The sequence below is a fragment of the Micropterus salmoides genome, unplaced genomic scaffold, assembly GCF_014851395.1.
Source record: "Micropterus salmoides isolate LMB-PRFRI ecotype aquatic unplaced genomic scaffold, ASM1485139v1 Ms_hic_scaffold_16, whole genome shotgun sequence".
NCBI lineage: Eukaryota > Metazoa > Chordata > Actinopteri > Centrarchiformes > Centrarchidae > Micropterus > Micropterus salmoides.
Window position 1 is genome coordinate 19,808,344 of NW_024040707.1, and position 18,195 is coordinate 19,826,538.

Below are 18,195 nucleotides of genomic sequence, written 5' to 3' on the forward strand. Positions count from 1 at the left end.
CCCCTCTTCCAAGCTCAGTGACTCAACTGTTAATATTAGCAACTAATGCAGCTGGCCTGGTGCGCGAGAGCCGGTGAATATTCCAGAGCAGGACAGCAGTTTGACGCTCAGCCAGCAGGGCTGACAGCAAGGGAACACAATGTAGTGAATGTAGCAGTAAGGCACATTAAGGGAGGTATGTGGAAGTGTTAGCAGCCATGAATGCAAGCTTTATCCACAAAATAATGACAAACATGTACAAACACTGACCTACAGAGGCCTCTCTCTTTCGTTGTGTGGTTTTGTTCTCCTTGGTATAAAACACGACAACTTGTTTAAAGTTACGTTTCTCTGGTAAAAGAACTCGCTTTATTGCTGATTTTATGCATTCTTTTACATACATAGTATACACTTGTGCATTTTGATAACATGGAATATTACTTTGGGTGACCCTGTAGGATCAAATTAAGACAATGACAATCATATGGCAAACAAAAAGTCTAATATCTTTTCTCAACAGATAGCTCATACATTAGAGTTACAATTAACACCAGAAGCAGTGGAAGGAAGACATTAAATGTACCACTAATAGATGTGGTTTTACAAAAGAGGAATGTTCATTTAATTAAGGTCAGTGCTTATATTTACGTGTTATAAATTATTTCAAAGGCACATTCTTACTATGGCCTTAAAGGTATTATCCAGTCAAAACACTAAACAGCTGACCGCTTCTCTTCAGTCAGACAGATCTCAGCTGGAATTTGAGTGAGCAAATGGAAACTTGGTATTAAATGAAGGAAGTCACAGCAGTTGTTCTACTGGCTCCTTCTCCTCAACCTTTTCAGTACTTCCTTTTTAGGAATGCATACAGCCTGTTATCTTTAACATAACATCTTAATCTGTTGTTAACACATTAAACATCCCTTTGGTCAGGGACTTAAAATGCAGCCAGCCTTTCTCAGACTATTATAAATTCTTAAAATAAACAACAGTCATATTTATATAACAAGTGCGATATTTCATCACTGTACTTTATTGTAATAGAAAGGATGACTGGATGTTACTTTTTAGGGCTTGTATGCAGATACCATTCAATGAGATTATATAACATTTCTAAAATAATGTACATTGTAATACAGAGTTCATTTTGGCTCAGCCCGAACCCCGGCTCATAGAATGTACTAATAAAATCTTAATGACAGACAAAACATAAATATTTCTCCATTCTTATCAGCCATCATTTGGCACTGTGCGTAAATAGGGTAAACAAACAAATCAACAACTTTGTGATCAAGTAACATAAGCATTAGCAACTAAATAAGTACGTACACATGAAAGCATGCAAGCAGGCCTTTGCTTTTAAACACGTGACAAGACATGTAAAATGTTAGTTATACATCATATGTTTCCTACAAGTCTTACTCTTATGTTTCCTACATGTTTTATTTTTCATATTTAACACCATGTCTGAAGTGCTATTAATAAGTTACATTCAGCATAAGTAAAATAATTCCTCCATTTTGTAGCAATTTAGATAAAATAAAATAGATATCTCTGTTGTTTCCCAGCGTAACTGTGTGCTGAGGATCACACCATCAGAGGATCACTCTAATTAATACCTGTGAAAAAAATACAGTGTTAATTCGTATATTTAATACAGTATATTTAACATCTTGGTAAAAAAAAATACAGGAAATGCTAGACAATCAAAGATATTGGCAGATATACACAGGGGAGGGGACGGCTACCTGTAATAATTAGGTTTGAAGGGGCCATTCTTGTTGAGGCCCATGTACTTGGCCTGCTCGTCAGAGAGCTCTGTCAGGTGGGCATCAAAGTTTGGTAGGTGCAAACTGGCCACATACTCATCTGGAAGGAAAGACACGGATGGCAATCTACGCTGTGTGGAGGGAGATGTTTGTTCTAGCCTATATTATGTTTTGGTTCACTGGACGGTGTAATCTTTAGGTCAAATCACAAGGTGGCACCACTGAGCAACACAAATAAAGTAGGCATTAGAAACTGGCTGCAACATGCCTTTTAAACTAATCATTGTTATGCAGTTTTTTTAAAGATTTGTAAACTGAGTCTGCACTTTCTTACCCATCTTCTTTGGCAGGAGATACACGTCCTGTTTGTACCGCCCCTCTGGTGCATTGAACAACTCAATCAGGGCCAGGGCCTAATGACAACACAGAACACACAATGGTTGTAAGACTAATATACCAGGAAACTATATTTTACTACAAAAACAGGGTGGTGTAGTGAGAGGGACATGTGTCCTTCTGCTGCACCAGACGTTGGCCCTTAAGTGCCAGTGCCAGTGAAGGACTGCACAGACTGGGCCAAACTACTAACCTGAGTTGTAGCAGTGATGGACAACACAAACGTAGGCACCGTGGAGCAGCTCAGATTTAAGAGGCGGCCCTGAGAAATAACAGAGCACAGGTATGAACTGAACAGTAGAACTTGATTCTATACAGACACAATAAGCGATAACATCAAAGTATTCAGCTGCTGTATGAACCACAGAGCACACTGTAGCTGTTGGCTGACTTAGAGTGAGACACCTGCAGGCCTTTTTATGCTTGAACGTTACCCTAGATTAAATAGACCGAGGGGATTATCAGGATTTTACCCTCCATGCTAGATGACCCACAGTTAATCATCTTACAATTCTAACACCACACTATATAACAGAAATGCTTCTTAGTCCAGAGTAAACGTAAGAAATAGTCGGAGTTTTGTGTGGGTTTATGTGCGGTGTTATAAGCAATTAAGTGTGCTAAAACACATAAGAGACACAGTTTAGAGGGAATTTACCTCTGCAAGCAGAACAACCCTCTTCCCATCTGGCCAGATGATGTGGTCAACCTGAGAGCGCACCCTCTCCCATGTCAGCTCAGGGCTGCGCAGACTCGCCTGAGGACATGAAAAACAGGTCAGTCGTACAACTGCATGACAACAGAAATGGAATACAGGTGAAAGAATTAAGGTGAGAGAATTTCCGACAACACAGATAGTTTGCTAACATGTGCATGTAGAAAAGTACATCAACCCAATCAAACAAATAATAGATAATGCAAGTACAAGATGTAAAAAATAAAAGTAAAAATTAGAAAGACATTCATCCAGCAGAGAAGTTGCTTCTTAAAAGGGAGGCATTCTGGATTTCTAAATTGGGCACTTTAAGCCTGAGAGGGTTAAATGAGGAATTAGACATGAAGAGTTTTTTTTTTTAGAACAATCTGAAACGTACAGAGTTGGATGTGTTAAGATCAACCACAGACTGACTTGACTAAACATGAAGAGACAGAAGATAGATACTTTGAAAAATTTGTTTGAACAATTAGGTTGAAAGAATACAGAAATACATTTTTTGCATCCAAAGGTGTAAATATAGTATTTTGTAAATAGTTTTTTTAAGTCTCAGACAACACTAAAGAAGGTTTAAAAAACAAACAAAAAAAAACAGTTGCTGAAGTGAATAAAACATGGTGTACTGGAGAAAAGTTGTGCAATATGTTTTAATGTTCTTGGACCTGCACTGAGCTCATGCTGGCCTGAAACTGTTGTCTCTGTGTTCTCAAAGTTAGGAATGTAAATAGAAATTCCCACACACAAATATTTAAATACAAATATAAAGACACATTACCACATCAATCTCAGTATTGGAATGTCCCATATTGCAGACGATGCAGCCATTCTTCATTCGGTCGAGCTGTTCTCTGGTAACAACATTCTTGTTGCCTATAAAAAATAAAGTAAGAGGAAGGGTAAGTCATGATTGCAGAGGGTGAAAATCAAATAAAAACCTCTGCTTCTGTCACAAGAATGCATTTACAACCATGTATATTCAGATTGTGATTACTGTCATGATTCAGATGCAAACCCAAAATGCATTTTAGCATTCAGATGAAAAGTCTGTTAATGACCCAGAGACATATACTGGGATATTTAAATGAAGTGCACATTTGTTTTCAGGAAACGCTGTGATTATCAAAGCAGAAGTAATGGATGTCACTGCATGAGGCGCAGTACCAGTGCAAGTTATCACCACGTCCATCTGCCGGATGACCTCACTCAGCTTGACCACTCGAAAGCCGTCCATGCTGTGTGGATACACGCATTTGTTTTCATTAAACAGCACAAACACAGTGAAAACAACTTCAAATAAATGGTGATAATAAACCGTCTTTTTAGAATCACAGCTAATCTGATGCACAACTAAAAGCACAACTAGGGGAGCACATTTTCTGTTGGTAATGGTTAGTGACTCACCATGCCTGCAGGGCACAGATGGGGTCAATCTCTGTGATGCACACAATGGCTCCGAGGGCCTTTAGAGCAGTGCAGCAGCCTTTTCCCACCTACGCTCCACAGGACAATGCAATAGTTGTTAAAAGAAATATCTATAAAACAGATCTGCTGCACCTGTTGAAACTCAGTCATTCCATCAAAAGAGAGATTTATATATTTTTTAAATCAAAGAATGATTCACCTCTCCATAACCACACACGACAACTTGTTTGCCTCCAAACATTATATCAGTGGTCCTCTTCAAGCTGACAGAGAGAAGCAAAAAAGGACACACACTTTGATCCACCAGCACGACTCCCAATCCAGAAACTCTTCACACTATGAAACAAAAAGCCAGAGTGGCGTGTTTGCAAAACAAAAGCTAGCTTTCTGGATGATTAATTCTCCTCACCCATCCAGGATAGATTCACGGCAGCAGTAAAGGTTGTCAAATTTCTGCTTGGTGACTGAGTCGTTCACATTCATGGCAGGGACGCACAGCTTGCCAGCCTTAGACAACTGGTACAATCTGAGAGGACACATAGGGAAACATGTTCAGGGAGATACGCCCCCACACAACACACATGCACATATCCACAAACAAACTGAGCAGCAATCCCGTGTGACCTTATACTTTCCGGAGCATCTGGCTAATTGATTCCATTGAGAGCTGTACATGCACAGCTGCTGTGACCCCGCGTTTGAGCTCGTGTTTCTCAAATAGGCTCCAGTTAAATCAGGCCAGTGACCTTTTCAATCAGCAGTGTCAGTGTGTGTTGCTACTATTATGACTTGTATAACTTTGATACTGTTTGTGCTGACACAGCATGTATCAAGTGTGGTTTGCCTCCAGTTCAGCTCCATCTAGAGGACAAAATAATGTAAACCCTCTCGCAGGAAAGGGTTTTTAGAAGCAACTTAATCTTAGTTAAAAACAATACTATAGCAGTAGGTCTTAGCAGCTTGAATATCTTACTTACTTAGCTATAAAAGCAGTCTGGTAATCAAAACTCCGAAGAGTCCAAATCATATTGCCCAAAGTGAAGTGCGTCAGTTAAAAAAGCTGCTAAATTATTGTATATGGTGAGAGAAAGATTAAAAATGTATGAAAACACATGCAAAACACAAACTGACATTGACAGAAGAGGAACAGCGGTCACATGGTCAAACTATCTGACAGCTGATAAATGCTGCTAAATGGCATGAAACCTAATTTGACCCACCTGTTTGCAAGGGAGAATAGTTCCTCTAATTTTTACATTATATGTTTAGATTATTTTTTCTAGTCCCATTACTTCATGTTAGCTTATTTCAATGTTAATGAGGCAGTGGGCAAGATTTTACTATCCCAAGGAACAAAATTACCATAAAATAACTCCCATGGTTTGATCAAACACTAATTACTCTGCCACAGATGTTGTTCAAAGTCCATTATGGGCTGTCATGAGCTGGACCACAGACAAGTTAATGTTGTAATTTCTTGCTCACTAAAAGAGAAATGGTTTTTTTCGACCAGGGTCTTGTTCTTATATTTTTGGCCATTATTGCCAACAGTCACAGCTTTAGCCATCATCCACATTTTACTCATATAGAGTCCCTGTTTCCCAAACAGTGGCCATAACTACACAAAAACATTTTCCTTTAATTCCCACTTCCTTTTAAACCCCCAAACACATCATACTGAAACTGTGTCTCACCTGTGCACTCCAGTGACACTCTCCTCCACGATGCCCCGGACCTTCTTGAAGACGCTGGGATACTTCTTGTACACCCAGTGGGTTAAGTCTCCGCCATCGTCCAAGATCTAAGATATAACACAGCAGAGTTAACGGCATGAATGATAACCCTCAACAATTTATGGCAGCACAGCATGTCCCCAGGGATATAACAGATACAGGAGAATAGACTAAGGCTTGTGTTAAATTTATCATGGGATTGTTGTGGTTGATACCATATTGGCCTGCCAGCCATCCGTGTTGACACAGCGATCGATGCACCACCAGAAGTCATCCTCTGACTCACCCTTCCATGCAAACACAGGAACCCCTTCAGGAAACAAAACACACACTTAATGGCAAAGACAGGCAGCGGAGGAGAAAAGGCCAGCTGATGCAGCTGTCCTTTAGAGCAGCACTACACATAGGGCTGGAAAATATGGCCAAAAATTTTATCACGGTAAAAAGTTTCACATCTTTCGATATCGATAATCATCACGATATGTGAGTTTAAAGACTGATTTATGCTCATGAGCGAAAGTTGAAGAAACCTGATGGTTAATTGTGGTTTAAACTCTTCCCAAATCTGAGGTAGAACATTCAAAACAATTATTATAAAATCTTTGTCAACAAATATAGTTAAATTAAGTAAAAGCTTTTTCCAGTAATTTTTCCTCAACAAAATAAAAATCTTAATAAAAAAATGAAGTCCTAATTCGTGTTTGATTCAAGTGAATAAAATCAAACATTTCTTGAATATTTACTGAACATTTTTTATATTGTTATTTTAAAAAAATTATATCGCAATAATTATTGTCTAGCCCTAACTACACAGTGAAAGCACATGCACAGACTGGTTGCATTAGGGTCCATGCAACTTTACTTTAACTTAAAACTTTAAAATGGATGCAGCAACACTTTCTAATTCACTGTAGACACCCTTTACAGTTAATGTATAGACCATTATAACAGAAAACCCAAAGATAAAGTTATTACTATTGAAGATATTGTAAGATAACATCCAGTGCCAAGTTCTTTAATTATCTGAAATATATGTTAATCCACAAACCATGACAAAACTTAATAATACTTGATAATGGTGTTGTGTTCATTAATTGAGATTTAAGTGCAAATGAGTTGCAAGAAAGTTTCATATGTAACTCTGGCCTTAGAGAGGATGGGATCGTACCTATTTCAGCAAGAGCAGCAGCCACCTCATTCTGAGTGGAGTAGATGTTGCAGGCAGTCCAGCGACATTGGGCCCCGAGGGCTACCAGCGTCTCAATCAGGACCTAAGGGGGGAACGATTGTAATATACAAATACATGAACAGGTAGTGCGGGTAGGGGATAGAAGCACAGAACAAACAGTGACCTGCAGAGAATAGGAAGAGAGGACGTACCGCTGTCTGAGCAGTGATATGGGTGCAGCCTACTATCTTCGCCCCAGCCAGTGGCTTCTCCCCCTGGGCTCTCTTCCTTAAAGAGATCAGAGCAGACATGTCTGCGGAGGGACAAATTGAGCAAAAGTTAGTGGAAGCTTGTTTACGGACTGAGAAGAACAGCGTACCACTTTGATTACAAAAATAAGCCCTTTCTGCAAGGTGGATGTGCTGATTTAAATGGCTGGAAAATGGAGACTGATTAAACAGCAATGTTAGCAACAGCTGTTGCCACCGAGGCCTGGAGCCTGAAGAACACTTCTGAAGCACTCATGCCTACTTTTCACTCATATGAGCAATGTAAACAACCAGAAGAGAGAGAAAAAAACAAAATGTCTTGAGATGGGAGAAGAGGTATCAAAAGAAGAAAATAAGTAAGTGATGAATAGAACAGAGAAAGAACTCCGATCATGTTTCCAGAATAATATTGATACAGCCCCAGCCTCGGGTCATAAACTGTTTTGAAATCAGGAGGAGAGGACCTTTATCAAATAGTGTCTAAGCAGCACAACAGATACCATGTGATACGTATCTGGGAACAAAGTCGCAACAGGTAGCACAAAGCTCTCTTTGTATAAGTGGCAATGATAGCAGGTCTCTTATACGACCGTACTGCACTATAATCACAGAAAAACTGTGAAAGATTGATGCAGCATGTACGTGCCTCTCTCTCAAAAAAGTGATTCCATAACTGACCAAATATTGCAAATCCAACTTAACTCAATGTCAGATATTCTCTGGTATCATTTCATTCATTCATTTAGCTGACGCTTTTATGCAAAGCGACTTACAATTGCTATACATGTCAGAGGTCGCACGCCTCTGGAGCAACTAGTGTCTTGCACAATGGGATATTGAACCCGGGTCTCTCACACCAAAGGCACGTGTCTTATCCATTGCACCATCACCACAGTGTTCTTCGCTAAATGAGCAAAAAGTATCTATAATTTATCACTCCCTATTTTATATTTAGAAATGGGCTGGGGGGAAAAAAACAGCCTGTGTGCCTGTGAGGTCAAAATATACCTTGTTCTGCGATTTCAATTTCACGGCGGCCAAATTCAGCCTGCTTGATGTTCTTCACACAGAAGTCGCTGCTGCCATGGGTGTTGACCTGGGCCTTGTCCCGGGGGGAGGTCTCATCATCGGAGCTGTCAGTGTAGGACGCAGCTGGGAAATGGAGAACACAAAAGGACAGTTTTGTGGAAAGGCAAACAAAAGAGCCAATTATGAAATATATACTTAAAATCTAGCGTGTGTAGGGTGGAGCCTGTGTATGTGTTTCTTGTGTCTGTGTGTGTATACATACTTTGTAAGTGTTATATGTATATGCTGTATTGCAAACAGGATTGTACTTCTGTGTACAGCCAGACCATAATGGATTTTCAAAGCAGATCCTGATAATGATGTTTGGAAGTTTAAAAAATCTGATTACCATATGTCGGCTGTTGTAATTATCTTAATCTAAACACATAATGTAAACAATAATCTTTATATGGATTCCTTTTTTTTTTTTTTAGAGAGAGAATTGTGACATACTAAGGACGACATTTTACAATTGAAAAATAAACACCAACATTACCTTATACCCAGTTTGGCATTTCTGTACTGCAATTTCTTGTTAGATATTGATAACCATAGACACTGATATCACATACTGATGTATCTGCTATAAGATAATGTTGGCCGATACACTGGCCAATTTATCATATGTGTTTTTAATGTAAATATGTATGCTTATATGTGCTGCAACTACTTCATTCCAAGTTAGGACTTTAAAAAAAAGATACATAAAGCTCATCAGTCAGTTTTTCAAATGAACAAAACAAACTATTACTGTGAAGATTTGTGAGGAGATGTCTTCCACTGTTCAATCTCAGCAGCAATAGTTTATAATAACTCAGTCTCAATCAGTCTGTCAAAATACAGCGGGGGTTTTAACATCTAATTAAAGTGGACAGAATCATTGAGGCGTGCAGTACCTGAGCTGTAGCTGTCTGTGGAGGACTGCGAGATGGACCGAGAAAGGGAACGGCGGCCTGCCTTGGTAGGGTACTTGCTGAATTCTTGTTTGTCCTCCGCGTTAGCAAACTGGATCTAAAGAGAACCAGAATGAGAAAAAGAGAACAGATGATGAACCATGTGCACTGTTTTACACGTCGTAAATGTAAAAGGCAAACAAACATTAAACCTTTTTCTGTCTGTATGCGCTGATTAAGTGTCAACAATGAAATCAGGGAAGCAAGGTATAGAGGGACAAAAAGCACTGCCATCATCACACATTAGCAGTGATGCCACTCTGTTATATGCTTAAGGTAATGTGTTTGCACTCTTTTAGTTTATATTTGGACTCATTTTGCTGTTTCAGCCACTACAACTGTCCTTTTGAAGGAAAATCGCCTGAGCACGTTACAGTAAATCACAGGTGGATTGGGAAGAAAGGATCTGATGCCTATTTTTAGATGCTCAGTGATTTGTGCTTTGTTCAGATACACAGGCTTCAGTTGTTGGTGTGGTACATCGTGTCAACCCAACCCTTCAAAGGGCCCAAGATCAAAGACCTGGAAACACACAAAGCAGATCAGCACACAGCTAGCTTGGCTACTTTCTACACTAGCCTTTAACAGAATATTTAAGTCTCAACTGTGTAGTCTTACTACTATACTGTATCAAACCACAGAGGTTGATCCAATTTTTTCCAAATCCTATCGTTCAGCTGTTAAATAAAAGCCAGTGCCTCGTGTGAATTTGGCTCTATTTAGGGCTTGGCAGGCTACAATTAGACTTAGGATCTGACAAATCCACTAAGTGTCATTTTAACACCATCAAACTGTAACAGTCTGGCTGCCCCAGGAGAAGTCAACACTCAGTTAACAACATTAGAAACAGTAGAGAGACCTAACCCTGAGGTGCTTTAGGAAACTGGGTCACTTAGGACAGTGAGGAGTCAATCCAGCAAACAATACAAATATAGTCCAAAACAATCCCAACCTAATTGCAGAAATAATTTATTTTCACCTACGTAGAAGCCCAGGTGGGCTGTAGGCTGTAGCTTCTATTTTGCTTACACCTGGGGCTGTGAGAAGGAGTAGATGAGTTACTCAGCATTTTATTTAAATAGGAAGTCTGCAGGTGGGTTTTGGGTCTGAACCTCATGATGTCGTTTAGTTTCAGTCCCTTTGGCAATGAATTTTTGTTCCTATGGGAGACTTAGGGCTGGGCGATATGGTCAAAAATGTTATCACGCTAAAAAAAATCATCATTCGATATCGATAATTATCACGATAAATGTCAAATCATTACTTCCTTCAAGTTTAAAGGCTGATTTGTGCTCCTCAGAGAAAGTTGAAGAAACCAGATGGTTAATTGTGGTTTTAAACTTCTTTATGGTCAGAACATGACAAACACATTCAAAACAATTACAATTACAAATATGCATGTGTAAAAATACACAAAATCTTTGTTTCAGTCCAGAAAACTACAGTGCTAATTTTGTTCGTGATTCAAATGAATTAAATCAAACATTTATGGAACATTTGTTATACTGTTATTGAGGAAAATTATACGCTGATAATTATTGTTTTATTGCCCAGCCCTAGTGAGACTCAATATTCTATCTGGCAAACATTTAGGTGCAATTGCATTCTTGATATCACCCTGACCTTCACTATTGTGGGTTTAGCAAAAGGGTGAAGAATTAACATTATTTTGCACAAAACAAGTGTTTAAACCAATGTTACCTCAACATTACTAAAGGCAACGTTGCTAAAGGCTATGCACAGTCTCTCTCTGTATTTCTAAGAAATCCTACAGGTGTCTTGGTGGCTTAGAGGCAAGCGTGCTGGCTCAAATCCCAGCTCAAACTTTGATGTTGTCTCTCTTGTCTGCCTCACAACACTCTATAGTGTAACAGTGTATAATATCAAGCAATCAAGACTTTTAACATGCACATTCACACACATTTCTCTTCATTAATTTCTTCCTGTGTTCCTTTCTTTGTGTCTGTCTTCTTTGTGTATCATGGCTGTAAAATGTAAAATGCTTTGGAGTAAGTTTTTATAATATTTACTGGACGTTTTGGACAGAGTCTAATTCCTGATCATTTGACTTATACTCTATGTTTTCTTTAATAGTAGTGTTAGAATGCAAGGATATAGTCAATTCTCAGCAGCAAGGATCTTCTCTCTTTGCTATCCTTAAATTTCCCTCTTCTCTCCCTTAAACACTCACTTTGCCTCAGAGATAAATCCTTTCTAATGTCTTCATTCATTGTGACAATGCCATAGGAGTTTCCTTGTTCTCTTATTTTAGATGTCCATAGAATGTGTTTGGACTAAAAACTAACATGCAGGCCAGCAGAGTTGACACAACACACAAATGATAAATCCTAGAACACATGAATGTCAGACAGCGAGTTGGGTGACATTTGAGTGTGATGTGGCACTGTACATACGGACATCTGCCTACAACCGTGTCTTATAGGTAAAGCTTATGGCAATAATGGTTATGACATTGAAGAGTAATGACACAACGGTGTAAGCTCATAGGTGGGTGAAACTGGCATGCATGACTCAGTTACCTGTTAGTCACCATGCACACATTAGTGGAAGCCAAGGCTGATTGAATGGCTTTCATAAAGCCAACATCATTTACACACAACACAGCTGTACTGCGTCTGCCTTATATGAGACTAAATGGGCACATTTTCACTTACCGCAATGGCTTCCATTCATCTAAAATTAAAACAACTGTGGCAGAAATGGCAAAAAACACTGGAAACTCTATTCACTAAGTGTTTATATCTCACGATCCCTCTTTCTGGGCTTCAACAATCTACTGTGTCAATATCAAGAAACCCAAGAAGCTTGTGAGGCAGTGTGTGAACTGATGAGATCTCTGCATGTCTCTGTTTTCACAATTGAGAGGGTGCTCCATCTCATACACTTGCAAAATAGTTCTTTTATGTTTGTTTTGCATCAGTTTGGACTCTTGAGGATTCAGAGGGTTTTGGACAGTTCTCTTGCATTTCTGCATTGTTCTTCCCCCACTATATAGATGTCAGAATCAGAGACTCCTTATCTTGTGGTTACAGCGTTAAGGAAAAACTGTTAATGATGAATTACTCAGTGTTAAGACCACATTCTGTTTCTGCTACTCTAATACAATAAGCTATCCCAGAGTTGTGAGTTGAGCTGTGAATACCTTCAGGAGAATATGGTACTTCTACCGTGCATTTCAGCTGTACATATATGTTGCAAGTGAAAATAAAAGGAGAAAAGAAAGACAAAAGAACAAGACAGAAAACTTGCGACATGCCCAAAAGTAACTCTGGCACATCTGTGTGTGGGATAAAGCAGTATCTTTAGGAATAAGTGTGCTGGATGAATTCCCGGTGATGCATTAGTAGCGACTCACCCTTTCTCTCCCGTGCCCATGTTTGTGTGCCATGGCTGCCACTCACTGCCTGGTCCTGCCAGTCTTCCAGCCTACTTCCCCGTGCCTATGTGTCCTCTGTGTGATGCTACTAGGTGTCCCTCATGCTATTATCCCAGAACACTCCCAGACAGAGCCGGGGGGGGGGGAGGTTCCCACCTATTATCGTGATAGAGTGAGAGAGAGAGAGGCCTAGAGAGAAAGGGGAGGTTGATTTCAACTGAGCCTCTCTCTCTCTCTCTCTCGCTCTCTGGTTGTGCCCTTGACAACCAGCTGCTAAAGTCAGTAGATTGTGTTTTATGCGTGATTTTTTTGAAGTGCTAAGAGAGCAAATGTAGGAGCAAGTTGCAAAGATGGCAAGATTCAGATATGTAAATATGCACAAACAAGAAATATGTACAAAAAGAAATCACATACACACACACACACAGATCAAAAAATACATTTGCTGCAGCTTTCACTTTCAGGCTGTACTGCTGATTTGGACTACTAAATAAAAGGGGATTGACAGGAGGAATTAAACCCTGTTTCCATTAGCCTGCTGCTGCATCAATAAGCGGCCCATCCAGTCCCATCCTACAGCTAAAAATACGCTTTCTCTTTTAGACAGCAGGCCAGGTCACAGACTTAAGCTGTGGTGTGACAGTTAGCCGGTGGTGTAAAGGGTTCAAAGATGCCACCACTGGTGCTCTACAGCGCCATCTAACGGAGAAGACATGCAGTCTAATCCACACAGATCTTTAGATACTGACTACTTGCAGAGGTCACATTCAACAAGTCACAGACAGAGCGTATTTTTGTAAGATTAAATCTAGCACAAATGATGTAGGGACAGTAAAGCAATGTTGAAGCTAAAGAAGTCAAGTTCCTCAGACAGGTGTAGATCTAAAGTCATTGCATTTGCTCTGGTCTGCAAAAGACGCCAGTTTAGATCAACACATGCATGACGGATTACTTAGTGTTGTGAAAGAAACATTCACTGTGCTAATCCTTCCTCCAGAACTACGTGACCTTTAGCAGGAACTATAACGTCTACTTATGATCATGGACCTCAGACTTCAGTGAATCTCAAGGTAAACCACAATCATATTTCATAAACAAACTCAAGTGAATGCAACCCTAACATCTCTACAATATCAATGTAATTTTGTTCCCAAAACTGTAACATGAGAAGGCAGATTTTAAGAAAGCCAAAATGCTGATAGCAAGGTGAACTAGAGAGATACTTTAAATACCAGCGGCATAGCTAAGAACAGCTGGAAAATAATGAAACTAGTCGGTATGGATGTGTTATATTTCTCAGCTTATGGTGACTTTTCCCTCAGTGTTCATGTTGCTCACACTACAGTACAAACTCAGTATTTGTGTGGACTACGGCAAACTGAGATTCAATAAACACTAGAATCTGTATTTGACCTTCATGAAACTCTGCTACATGTTGGCAGACGGACAAGATGAGATAGTGAAAATAAGGTATGAAGACTTTTGAGAATCTATGTAAAACAGCCCACAGGGATCAGATAGAAATGATGATGCATGAACACATTCACAGCGAGTGAGTCCCGTTCCGGGGGGGGGGGGGCGTGTTGTGTAACTGCTGGATGGATTCAGAGAGAAGAGGCCGAGTAGCGCTGTTCTTTGACTCACTCACCCACACACACACATTTCATTTTTAATTTGTAGCATTGACTGCTTTTGTTCATGGCACCTCTCAGTAGCTTATGTGACGATGCACCGGCCTCTGTTCAACAGACATCCCACTCTGCTTTTTCATGTTGGGATTTTAATTATTTTTATCTTTTCTTCCAATCATTTGCAGTGTTTGTTTTACTGATTCATTTGTTCCATGAAAACAGGTGGCACAGTTTGACACATGGCTCTCAAATTTATTCATAACACACTGCTTTGTTTTCATAAGTGGAGTGCACATTCCTACCATCCAATATGTTTTCAATCGGGCTCCCTGAGGCAACTCACAGGCCACAAGTTACTGCCTTGTTAGATAGGGGGTCTGAGCTAATATTCTGAAGTCTGTGAGCCCCGCTGGTGGGAAAATAGATATTTTTATTAGAGGGGCAATGATTAATCAATTAATTGATTAGTTGTCAATTATTTAAAAAAATCTGAGGTTCCAGCTTCTTAAATGTGAATATTTTTCTGGTCCTTTAACTCCTCTATGACAGTAAACTGAATATCTTTGGGTTGTAGACAAAACAAAACATTTGAGAACGTCCTCTTAGGCTTTGAGAAATTGTGATCAACATTTTTCACATCATTGTGACCTTTTTGTTAACCAAACAGCTAATCGATTAATCAAAAAAATAATTGACGATGAAAATAATTGACGATGAAAATAACCGTTAGTTTACAGCCCTTATTTTTACTATTCTGATTATATTTGTACACCTCTTGTGGACATACTTGTGTAAAAGAAAAAACAAGATTTCAGCTTTGGTGCAATCAAATCAGAAAGGCAGCTCCACATGCATGACATGTCATTTGGAATAAACACAAGGGCTGCAACTAATGATTATTTTTATTGTCGATTGATCTGACAACTATTCCCTCTCCTCAAATGTCTTGTTTTGTCCTCTTCTATCATCTGCACATAACTTATATTTTATAGCAAATATTCAGTTAACTAGTCACCAATGGTTATTTGCTTCTAATTAGTTGTTTTTCTCTGCCAGTTTTCCTGTGCCACAATGCTTGTTAATGATTTATACGCAAATGCAAACAATTATTAAATGAGTCGTGTTAATTTCAACACTAACTGGCAATGTATTTAAGAGAGGTGTGATGATCACCATTTTAATAGTTTTTAAGCCAACATCAGGGAGCATACAGAGGTACAAAGATACCACAAACATCCCAAATTGAAACAAAGGAATCTTGCTCAACATAGAACACACAGCACTGAGGTTTGGCTCCTGCATGTGAGATTTAAAAGTTACATGAAGTTCAGTTTACGGTGCTGGATTATCAGCTGTCAGTTACAAGCAGTGCAGAGTTATTTAATGTGTCATGTAGAGCTACTGAATTTGTGAGGCTCATACCAGTGCAGTTATAGTGAACATAACAGTGGAACTAAAATAATTACAAATATTTATAAAGAAAAATACATTAATTTTTTTTTTTTTTTAATAAAAATATCAGGACATCTGCTGACAGACATGCCAGTATATCAGTATATGTTTTTGTTTTTTATATATATCAGGCCATTATATCGACACACTCTGCTGGACCAGGCTGTAGCTCTTAAAATCATGTTCACCAGTAAGAAGGGCAGTGGTCACAGAGGTCACCTTGAGGGATAGAAAAATGGTTGAAAGTACCAGAAAATGTCATCATCACCCCTGTGACAGTCTTGGCAAAACATGTTTCACAAAACCAGTATAATTGTGTTAAGGAGGGTGTTTTTTTTTGAGCAGGTCAGTTCTGAGAAAAGACGCCTTCAGTCCACTGCCAGTTGCCAGCTGTTACACAAACGGCGGTGGATCTGTAATGATATTTGCAGCCACCTCAAGGGAGTCACTGTTTTTCTTTTTTTTCCCCCTCCATTCTGATGATTGTTCTGTCCCGTTGTGTCACAGCCAAGAAAATTCAAGGCCTTTCCTCACGTGCACCTTGTGCAGCTAATACATTTCTTATCATGCTGTTCTTCTTACTAACAATGATGCTGCCCACACACTCACTCCTGAACAAATTCAAGACTGATATCACGAACACAAGGATGAGTTCACTTGGTATAGATATGAGTAATTATTCCCCACAAACCTGCGCCTTCAAAGCTATCAAAGCTGTGTTACTACAATTCGTGGCAGATTGAATGATTCTTTCTAAAGCAAAGCGTAGCGTGCGGGGCCCCTGTCTTTGCTCAGGTATCTTAAGCCATGTATTTCTTCACTTTCCAGAGGTCCTGTCAGAGGTTTAAGAGCTCAACTTGGCTTTTCAGTTGTTTCCTGCCTGCAGAATGTTGGCGTGATGTAGACATTGTGATGTAAACAGCCTCAACAGGAAGGTTTCCTGAAGGCAGAATTTAACAATAATCCAGTCTTGGTGAAAGCCCGATTAAAATTATATGTTGTTACCTCAGTAATAGCATAGTGAAAGATATGATTACACAAATGCCACACATGAAACAGTGAAGCAAAGCTTGTCGTTGTGGCCTAACTTCTCAAATTCTTTAGTTGAATCCATTTTAAATAGTATTTTTTTTTTCACTTTGCAGCTTGGCTTGGGACAGAGTGATCTCTCAGTAACTGCTGCGTGTGACACTGCAGCATCACATCCATCCCTGCATCAAAGCTTCGGTAACCTCTCTACTGTCAACTTTGGGTTTATATTGCAGATGGTGTCTTATTAACATATATATCATGTATTCATAAGGCAGGCACCATCTGCATTGTCAAACACACAGTACACACTGCCTGGCCTTGCAGTAAGAGTACTACTTCACTGCAGTACAGTGCGTACCAACGTGGATTTGTCCCCCTCGCAGGTGCCTGCCCACACTCTCACTGTCTCTTGGCCCTTTGTCAGTGACTGATGATAGCGAGTATCACGTTTCTTACCTTCTTGACGGATTTCAGAGTGGGGACTGCGGTGAACGCTGCGGAAGGCATTTCGCCAACGTTCATGTTCACATCACTGCTGTTTTTGCTGACAGTCATCGCTGAATATTTTTCCGCAACGTTTTCGGTCTCTTTGACATATTTCGTGGCTTGTTTGACCTCCGCCTTGCTGTCCACTACCGAGTCGGTCATTGCATCCAGGTGAAATTGATACTGTTACTAGAGAGAAAGAGAGAGAGGGGGGGAGAAAAAAAGCCGGTCCTGAATTGAGCTCAGTAACGTCGTCTTCTTGCTCTCTTCCTTAAGCTTCGTCGCTTAATAATAAGACCGAATCGACGCTGAAGCACCTTAACTAGACCTCGGCGCGTAGCAGTAAAAAGCCTAATTCAAGACAAGATTGAGCTTATTTCGAGCTTCACTACTTTCTGAAAGAGCGGCACTAACACTTGTTTCGATCCTCCGGCTCTGCTGTCATCCACAGATAGCAACATCTCCGAAGGGGAGGGGGCGGTTTGACGAGCCGGTCACCTGAGCCAGTGGGCAGTATGGAGGCGGTGAGCGTCCGCTCAGCGCCGGTGCGGAGGAATACGGGGGAGCAACGGATGGGGTTCGTTACTCGTATCAAGAGAGGCGTTAGATTAAGTTGATTACATTAGATTTACTCGTTACTACTTGTCAGTCGGTGCAAGCGTGACTTAGATGCTCTATTTCAATAGTCTACGTGTCTGAACAGGGTTAAACCTCCTAGGTGGCTG

General features: G+C 39.9%; 1 protein-coding gene across 3 annotated transcripts; it reads right to left on the reverse strand.

The window, feature by feature from the left end:
• Window positions 1-313: 313 nt before the first annotated feature.
• Window positions 314-18,132, reverse strand: ahcyl1 (adenosylhomocysteinase-like 1). Of its 3 annotated transcripts, none has more exons than XM_038723444.1 (17): window positions 17,441-18,130; window positions 9,416-9,530; window positions 8,460-8,603; window positions 7,395-7,495; window positions 7,183-7,285; window positions 6,230-6,324; window positions 5,976-6,082; window positions 4,691-4,807; window positions 4,481-4,544; window positions 4,261-4,349; window positions 4,021-4,091; window positions 3,635-3,729; window positions 2,803-2,901; window positions 2,338-2,406; window positions 2,083-2,161; window positions 1,728-1,848; window positions 314-1,598 (listed from the first exon to the last, which is right to left on the reverse strand). In XM_038723444.1, exons 1-17 carry the CDS (start codon window positions 17,630-17,632, stop codon window positions 1,592-1,594), a joined length of 1,668 nt encoding a protein of 555 aa, XP_038579372.1. In that variant the 5' UTR covers window positions 17,633-18,130; the 3' UTR covers window positions 314-1,591. The 3 variants fall into 3 exon arrangements, with proteins under 3 accessions (XP_038579372.1, XP_038579374.1, XP_038579373.1); XM_038723446.1 differs by lacking the exon at window positions 17,441-18,130 and adding an exon at window positions 12,849-12,997; XM_038723445.1 differs by lacking the exon at window positions 314-1,598 and having other exon boundaries at window positions 1,724-1,848; window positions 17,441-18,132.
• Window positions 18,133-18,195: the final 63 nt, after the last annotated feature.